The 9,924-nt window shown below is 34.9% G+C and overlaps 1 protein-coding gene across 1 annotated transcript; it reads right to left on the minus strand.

The window, feature by feature from the left end:
* Window positions 1-942: 942 nt before the first annotated feature.
* LOC129927597 (uncharacterized) lies at window positions 943-7,760 on the minus strand. The gene is made up of 2 exons (XM_056037195.1): window positions 7,372-7,760; window positions 943-2,826 (listed from the first exon to the last, which is right to left on the minus strand). The coding sequence occupies exon 2, from the start codon at window positions 2,818-2,820 to the stop codon at window positions 1,087-1,089; it is 1,734 nt and encodes a 577-aa protein (XP_055893170.1). The 5' UTR covers window positions 2,821-2,826; window positions 7,372-7,760; the 3' UTR covers window positions 943-1,086.
* Window positions 7,761-9,924: the final 2,164 nt, after the last annotated feature.

Here is a 9,924-nt window from a genome sequence, read left to right on the forward strand (position 1 = left end):
TGGCTTAGATATTGAGTCCAGCGGACTACTTAACTCTTTCTCTCCGTAATTATTTACCACATCGTCAGTTAGAAGAGAAAGAGTTAAATATGGTTTCCTTAATCACAAACTATCTAGACTTAATACTTATTCATTCAATAGAGCTTTTTTTTTTTTTTTTTTTGGGGGGGGGGGCTTTTTACAAAATATTCTATTTCATATTCATCTTATAAAGTTTACTCAAGGGCCTAATAAAACATATCTTCGATAGATCTAGTTATAGATGTAGACTACTAGTTGTCGGAGGAGTAACGTCTGCCCAGTTTGTAGTCTAGTCTTGACATCACATTTAACAGTTCCTTATAGCGGTTGCCAAAAACAGAAGCTGTCATGAAATAAAGAAGACATCAATTTTATGCGAGTCTTCACAAGTGGTCGAACACTCAGAACACCAAAATGTAAATAAGACTTTCAACATTTCATTTGTAGAATGCTTTGTTTTTTGTGGTTTTTTTTTTTTAGAATATGGAAACATGTTGTCGTGTGTCGCTCCTTCATTAGTCTAATTTCTCTCTAATCCTAGCAATGGACGTCATTCACCAATCGTAAACAAGGAACAATAAGTCACGTGATAATATTGATAAAACAATGAAAAAAAAACGTATCAAGTGAAATCCTTTATGGATTGCGTAATTTGTAAAGAAGAGATAGAGATCTACGTGGCTAAATGTTGTTTGTTTACGATTGGTGAATGAGGTCCATTCTATTGGATTCTAGATTTCTATACACAAAATCAAACTAAGTTTGATTTCCACTAGTTATGTATCTTAAATTAAGAGTAGTTAATATTGTTTCTTTCATTAGCAATGTTGTTTTTATCTTCAAAAAGCAAAGAAGCATAATAATAATAAAAGTAATAAAAACAGTATTTAAAAAATACTTTTTATTTAGTATTCAAGATTGAGTAACTGTTACGACAAATTTTTACTGTAATTAAATGTTTAGAGATCGCTATATTACAATTAGTTTAAAATAAGCACAAACGCTGACATGTAAAGCAAAGTTTATGAAAACAAAAAATCAATAGACCGCTGTCTATAAAATGGCTCAAATGGAGTTGGGATCAACTGGGATACTTTCTAATTGAAATGGCTCTGAATTAACCAAGACAACTTCAGGGTACTTGACATCTACAGGCTTGTCATTGGGACCTACTGTAGCGAAGAACGTACTGTTATCGAACTGAGGTGTGCTGGATTTAATTTTGTCACGGATTGATCGCCGACTCAATCTCGCATTCTCCCAGATGACATCAATCTTTGTTCCCGCAACATGCTCCAGTTTTCCATTCAGTGTAAATTCATATTGCGTCTCATTTGTGAGTCTGTTGATGAGTTGACGTGCTGAAGGGTAGTTCTTTATCATCTCGTTCCACAACCAAGGCATAGCTTGAGTTTCGCTTTCTCGTTTAAGAGCTGTGTAGAAAGCTTCAGACTTATCTCCAAAAGTGTATGGTACTGTCGGCCTATCTCCGCTTCCTTTATGTTGATGATGATAATTAGTTGTTGCGCTACCAAATCCTTTTCCCCATCTCAGGAATCCTCTAAATTTTACATTGAACCTTGCAATGATGACAGCCGTGTAGGGAATAGTTGTTCTGGTTTTACCAACCAAAACCGTAAACTTTGCTGCTGAACGTGGAGGAATGGTTTGGGTTGTAGATATCTTAAGTGTATCCGACTTCATTTGGCTATTGTTGTCTGTTGTTGATCTCGAATTTTCAAAAGTTGTTTTATAAGACAGCGACGTTTGTAAAATATTAAACAAGTTAAAGTTTAGCGAAACTGAAACTTCGTGACTATTCTTCCAGCTGCTGGTCGTTGAATGCTCTATTGTTTCCGTTACTGTCTTTGAATATTCAAATAGTTTGGATGAGCTTTCATTCAGATGGTTGAACTCTACACCAGTATGTACAGCATCTGGTTTCAATTCATCAACAACACTTTGCCCGTATTTGGTTTCCTTGACAGCTAAATTCCAATCAATATAATCAATGGCAAGTCTTTCATTACATTTGTCACCTTCACACTTCGTTAAAGGCCAAAAAAGCCTCGAATCAGCCACCCAGGAATCTCCGCTTCTGTAAAAATCTTCTCCTACATTGCTACCTTTAGTACCCAAACACCAGCCGTAGCCAAGTAGATGCGCCAGATTGGCCAAGTTCCACAACGTTGTGTCCATAATGTTTGTCTTCAGTTTATGTATATCATCAATTACCATTGGTTTGTCTGCCATCTTACAACATTGGAGACTATCTAAGCAATGCAAGTTCTTGCAGTTGCCTTTGTGCAGACCGGTTATATAGTAACCTTCCTTGCAAGAATATAAACCTTTCGTAATAAAGTTAATGTTTTGAACGTAGCATTCACCATAATAGAAAGGGTGATTCGCTGGCTTTGTGCACCTTGCATCTTCAATGTGGCCTAAATAGCCTTCGCTTATAGACAATGATCGATACAAACCATGAAGAAAGAAACCTGCCGGGCAATAAGCCCATTCGTCAAATCTATCAAATATATTTGTCCAGTCAGCGTAGTTAACTTGAATCTCGCTGTCTGACCATTGGTGTGGGGCACTGCAGCACTGTACGCCTTCTAAAAGATACAGCTTGTCGTCGTCCATGTATGTGTTTCTGTCGAAGCCGTTGATATAGTATTTAGATTCTCTGCATACAGATTGTCCAGCGGAATCGAAGCTGTGCACCCAACTTGAATTGGTACATAAGAGGTTTGCGGTTTTTATTAGTGTCACACTGACACAGAAAAATAAGAATAACCTCATTACTGTCTAGAGAAAAAATGAAGAAAAATGGAAATAATAATTAATTTAAAGATATTTTATAACGAAAAATGTAAGTATGAAATTTATTTATCAAAACATTAAAGATCGTCAGTCCTTGATCGTTTTTCTTGTCGATATTTTACAAGACAGTTCTAAAATTAATATTAAAATATGTTTGCATCATAACATTAAAGATAAGTGCAGTATTTCAAAGTAATTATATTTGTACCTTTCAGTTCGTACAACATATATCAACTACCTATCTTGGATCTTTTCACAGAAGCTTATATCTTGGATCTTTTCACACAAGCTTATATCTTGGATCTTTTCACACAAGCTTATATCTTGGATAGAATTTCAAGATATGGGCACGTCCTCTATATTAATTCAAATAATACCCGGGTATAACCTTCGGCTTGCGGGCTTTAGTTTAGGTATGTTAAAGTAACAAGTTAAGAGTCCCTCTTTTCAGACCTTGCGATCTGTGGGGCACATGATGTTAAGGTCATCTGTTTCTATGGCCAATGGTCAACGAGCAGAGTATCATGTGGCCAGCACTACCACCAAGTGCCTTTTCTTTCTTCAACTAAAACCAGATAACTACTAGAGTTGGGTGGACCTAAAAATTCCGAAATTCAAAATCCCTTCATTGACACTTGAACACAGGACAACAGTTTCAAAAGCGAAGCGTTCAACCACTGAGCCCTCGCGCCACCAGTTTATTTACGGTACTCCGCATTTTGGAGACGCCGTTGGACGACGTGGTCGTTTTTAGAATTTAGAAGAACACAAAAAAGTTGTCACTTCGGTTTAAAAAAAATGTTTAAATATTTATTAAATCGTACCCTAGAACAAGATGGATGAGAACGTGGGTATCACTTTTCAGTTTAGGTCCCAACCTGACTTTACTTACACCAACTCATCTTTTATATTGAAAGTTTAGAAAGGAAGACCAAAAGTCTTCGTAATGAAAAAAAACGAGTACTTTTTAATTAAGTCCATGCAATTGTAGAGTATGGCACGGGGCACTCTGGGCGACAATGGAAAAGTACAAAATTAATAAAAACATAATTAAAGTTATCCAGAACCTCTACAAGGATGCCACCAGTGCGGTGTACTTCAACAATAATATTGGGGACTGGTTCAAAACCACAGTTGGAGTAAGACAAGGCTGCCTACTTTTACCAACACTCTTCAATATCTTCCTTGAAAGGATAATGGAAGATGCCCTCGAGGGCTATGAAGGTCTTGTAAGCATTGGAGAAAGAAGAATTACTAACTTGCGCTTCGCAGATGACATTAACGACCTAACAGGGACAGAAGAAGAACTAGCTGACCTTGTGATGCGCATTGACAAGACTTCCGCAGCATATGGCATGCGAATAAATGCCGACAAAAAACAAATTATGACCAATAGCCATCAGAGCTTTAAAAGAGGCATCAGCATTGGAGTTGAAAAGTTAAATAGTTTTAGAAGCTTCAAATACCTCGGAGCTATTGTCTCAGATGAGGGAACCAAACCCGAACTATTGGCCCGAATAGCACAGTCCACAGCAGCCCTTTCAAAACTTAAAATAATATGGAAAGACAAGGGCTTAGCCCTCGGCACCAAAATCAGACTGATGCGCTCCCTGGTCATGGCCACATTTTTATAAGCTTGCAAGTCGTGGACGTTGAATGCAGAGCTAGAGAGGAGGATCCTAGCAATGGAATTGAGATGCTACAGAAGGATCCTAGGCATCACATTCAAAGACCGCATCCCAAACCAAGAAATCAGAGACAGGGTTACTGCAGCGATCGGAGCACATGATGAACTGCTAACTATTGTAAAAAGACGAAAGCTTAAAACCTATGGCCATATTACAAGATCTACGGGGCTCGCAAAGACCTTCCTTCAGGGAACAGTGCCAGGAAAGAAGAAGAGGCAGACAGAAAAAGCGATGGGAGGGCAACATTAAAGAATGGACGGGCCTGCCATTGAGAGATTCTAAACAAGGCAAAAGAAATGGACGAATGGAGAAAGACGGTCGACAAGTCTTGCTTGGTGCCCCAACGGTCCAAGTGATACGCAAGTTGAGACCCGCGTATAATATCTGGCTAGACTAATATAAAATACTGGGAAAACGTGTTTAGACGATTAGTTAAAATGTTTCGTTTTATAATATAGATTTAGATTGTTTAAATTTTAGGGCCCTCCGGTTGTGAGAGGGACTTTAAACATAAAATACGGTCTTTGCAATTACCTTAGGGAAATTTATGCCAAGTTTTATTAATAATGGTCAAAAGGTTTTGATTTCTAAGCGAGGCATACATACATACATACATACACATATATATATACCTCAAATTCAATTATACAGTTATATATATATATATATATATATATATATATATATATATATAGTAGTATACATCAGCTAATTTTAAATTCTTTAGTTTCTTCTAAGTAGTCAAAGTTGATAGATTAAAAAATGCCGAAATATTGAGTGGGTAAAACTGTCTACATGCAACAGAAAAAGATAATCATTAAATTCATAAACTCTTAGATGCTGCTCTGATCTTTTTTTTTCTTCATCAATACATATACAAAATCAAAAGACTAATATTATAATCAGATGTCTTAACGTATATAATGAAAGTTTAGTTTTGAAACATCTGCCGATAAAATAAATAAAAGTATGTATATTATGTATATTATGTATATATGATATTATATATAGATATATAGATATAAATTATGTATATATAATATTATAGAGATAGATAGATAGATAGATAGATAGATAGATAGATAGACAGATAGACAGATAGACAGATAGACAGATAGACATATATATAGAGATAGATAGATAGATAGATAGATAGATAGATAGATAGATAGACAGATAGACAGATAGACAGACAGACATATATATAGAGATAGATAGATAGATAGATAGATAGATAGACAGATATATAGAGATAGATAGATAGATAGATAGATAGATAGATAGATAGATAGATAGATAGATAGATAGATAGATAGATAGATAGATAGATAGATAGATAGATAGATAGATAGATAGATAGATAGATAGATAGATAGATAGATAGATAGATAGATAGACAGATATATAGAGATAGATAGATAGATAGATAGATAGATAGATAGATAGATAGATAGATAGATAGATAGATAGATAGATAGATAGATAGATAGATAGATAGATAGATAGATAGATAGAATGAAGAGAAAGAAAAAGAAAGCTTCCCTCTCAGCTACCCTAAGACAGATACAAGTACATGCATGAACTGTGGCAAACTCTGCCGCTCCAGAATTGGCTTGCTAAGTAACTTCGCATTCTGCCCCGTCTCAAGTCGAAACCAAAGCCAATGTGCATCCGGTGGCGTCACTAGGGTCGGTGTCACTCGGTGCGGTAAGCTCAAGGTGTCAACCCCCCCCCCTCCCAGGACAAAAATTATCTCCCTAAAAAAACAAAACATTATTGGTTTTTTTTAAACAATAATACTGTAAGCTAATTAATTTTTTGTTACACCCGAAAAATGGTTTTTGATTCTGTTTTATAAAATAAATGTTTTTATCACTTTATCAATAGTTATTACAAAGATTAAAAATGTACAATTACTGAATTGAGAAACATTGAGTTAACATATTATTTTTTTATTAGCTTCTTATGGAAAAGATTTTAAATTATACCAGTGTTTCTCAGCTGCTTCCGAAAAGACAAATCAAGCACTGAACAGGTTTACGTCCTGCGAAACATCAAGCAGAGCCAGGAGTACCAACAATAAATGTTGATCAGTTATGTAGATTTAAAAAAAAGTTTTTCATAGCGTCCATCGGAATCACTCTTGGAAAATACCAAGAGAATAAGGCATCTCGCAACTATTTGTCTAGATTCAGCAACATGTCTAAATCCAATCAAGCTGTTGTGTCACAATAGACGATAAAATTCTTTATCACTGAGACTGATACAAGATTAGAGTCTATCTTATCCCCATTTGTCTTTCTTTTAGCCATCGACGATGTCATAAAAACACATTAAACAGTCTGCATTCGGGTTCCCATGGCGTAATAATAATAATAATGGAATTTATACACGAGATAGCGGATAAAGACGCCCTCAAAGTTATGCATATTGGATGCAGGTTGCCCAGAGCCCCCATCAAAATTGGTCCTACAGAACTTGAACAAATAGAAATGTTCACATATTTAGGCAGTGTTATCTCATGTATAGGTCTGTTAATCGATCAATCGTTGATAAGAATTTATTTCCGGTTTTTAGTCTGGATATAATATATATAATAGATAGACAGATAGACAGAGAGACAGATAGACAGATAGACAGATAGACAGACAGAGAGACAGAGAGACAGAGAGATAGATAGACAGATAGAGAGACAGAGAGACAAAACAAAATTAAAGTTTCAATCTGGACCGTTGGTTAAGAAACCCCTCAATTCATCACTACGCCATTGCGACCAAATCATTTACTTTATATTTAGACATTAATTTTATTATTTATAATATGTTATTAATTCTTATTTTACCTTTTCACTTGTATATTAAGTTTGCTGAACAGAAGTGGGAAATAAAATCAGATATGTCCTGTTGTCTGACCATATGAGAAACAACTAGAATCCGTGTCTTTTTATAGTTTGTACCTTAAGATATCTACTCTTTCAATGGTTGGCTACAAAGTAACAACAAAGTCTTTGAAATGAACAGGAACGGAACCCAGCATTGCCTATAACTTTGCATAAGTGGCACCTCTCTTGTCTCCTTCAATTTCAAAGACAGTCTTTTCTAATTGTTCCACCCAAAAGGAACGACTTCTCTGAGATCACAAGTGTCATGAGAAAGGATTGTTCTCGAGTCTGTTTATAAGTGGAAAGTGCAAAATATCATGATACACCGTATAGTCAGCTTGTGAACTAAATATTAGCTAAGCCCAAGGATGACAATGCAATTGTCCGCCGGTGTGTGCGGGGGGGGGGGGTAATATTATTTCTCTTTCCATCGTCCTCGCCTGTCAGCGCTAATTGCTTTACAACTAGTGTTAAATCTTGTTACGTGATGAGACTCGTATGTCTGAACAGCCTTCGGTTCGTCTGTCAGGATGTCTGTCACGCTGAGATATCAAAGTATAGAAATATATCATTCACTTATTTTATTATATTTTCAGCAAATCCTTTTCTTTAAATTTTGTTGAAAGCTTGAGATCGGTATTAAAAAATAATTATGCAAGCATTTTTTTCATAAAAATACATCAAATTTTGGAATATATACTATCAGCAGTACACATCTGCCACGCCCGTTGATTATTTACCAGGCTTTATATTATTTCAATAACGTAATATCCCCTCCTATTCTTTTGAAATGTTGCTAAAGAAACCAATTTTAACTATCCTCTAACAAACTTTTTATCTTGTATCAGTTACACTGAGATTTAACGGTCGAATTTCTTTTTCTCTCTCTCTATTTCTCTCTCTCTCTCTCTCTCTCTGGAATCCCAACTTTTTTTTTAAATTACACATTGTATTTTGTCCGACATTGACATTTGACTTTTTTTTTTAAATTACGCATTGTATTTTGTCCGACATTGACATTTGACTTGATTAGGAAATACCCGCTTCACAACGCGCCCCGAAACACACGAAAACATCTTTGGGTCCGTGAATAATAGTATATCACTCGCTACCCCCCCCCCCCTTTTCCCCGCTAACAACCAAAAAAGTTAGTCCTACATACACTTTGACTTTTCTTTGGGTTCTCAATTCAATTATATTGTATTTTGACCGCTCCCCCCCCCCCAAACACACACACTATTGCTTTCACACTATTTGACTCATTTTTATAACAATGACAACTTTTTAAAATCCATGGAGTGATCGACTCTTCATTACACATTTCATCTTTTAAATTCTGTATGTAGCAATTTTGGTTATTTTTACTTGTTTAGCATCATATAAAAATGTTTATATTGGGGAAAAAAATGATTTCACTAACATATTAGTAGTAGTAAAACATTTTATTATTAGTGATTTTTTTTTTAGCGAAATAAGGTAAATAAATTCTACTTAATGAGAGATATGTATGTAAATATGGATTTAATCTCCTCTTCTTTACGTTTTGACTTTTTACTGCTCCCATTTCCCATTCTCATATCAAATTGAAATGTATGGATCAATAAACAATTAAGCAATTAATTTATACTTAAGTATTAATAAAAAATTATAGTTAATATAGAAGAAGGGGAGCTAAATCCTGTAATTTTCAGTACATGGTAGTTACTAGTCGTTCTTTCCCATAAATAAGCTTTGTTTTTTTTTAATATTTTTTTTTCAATGGCTTGTACTTTTTTTGACTTTGTATACAATTATTGTTCTATTGTAGTATTTTATATTACTAATATTGTAATAATTATTGTAATATTGAACCACATTGTCCTAATTATTGTTAAAATGACATGTCAACATGTATGTAGCAATTTTGAAGATATTGATAACTATTAATTCCAATAAAGAGTCGAACTAATTAATAGATCTTACATTTCAATCGATAATTTTGTCACTGCCCATAAAGAATGTCAGATAAAGTTGCATGCGGGATGCAGTTTATGACTGAGAATAGTAAGGCTATTCTAATAAATATATAAAGTGTTTTCGGGATATATACATTTACTAGATGACTATAGTAGTATAGTAACATTTTAAAATTAATAGCCGTTACTAACTAAAAATTGTGTACGACAAAGTCTCATTACTCTACATTCCCTCAAAGGCTAGAATATGTAACAGTAAGAAAATACAGAGAAAAAAAGAGAGAAAAAAAAGTTTAAATTAAAATGCAAATCCAGTCCTTCAACAGCCTAGATTTATGAACTACATGCTAGAGTTATGGGTCCTGAACCAAGTTAGGCCACAAGAGTGAAAGTTAAAGATGAAACTCAGGCTGCCGCGTCCTGATGTCGGGTCGTTACTTTATTACCTTACCTGGATATGCCAGTGACATGACAAAATGGGGACATTGGTTAAAGAGCTGTCGAGTGTCTCATTAGATAACCTCGTGTGATATATTTCCTTGAAGCTAATATTAAAACG

This window comes from Biomphalaria glabrata, chromosome 8, assembly GCF_947242115.1.
Source record: "Biomphalaria glabrata chromosome 8, xgBioGlab47.1, whole genome shotgun sequence".
In the NCBI taxonomy this organism is placed as follows: Eukaryota; Metazoa; Mollusca; class Gastropoda; family Planorbidae; genus Biomphalaria; species Biomphalaria glabrata.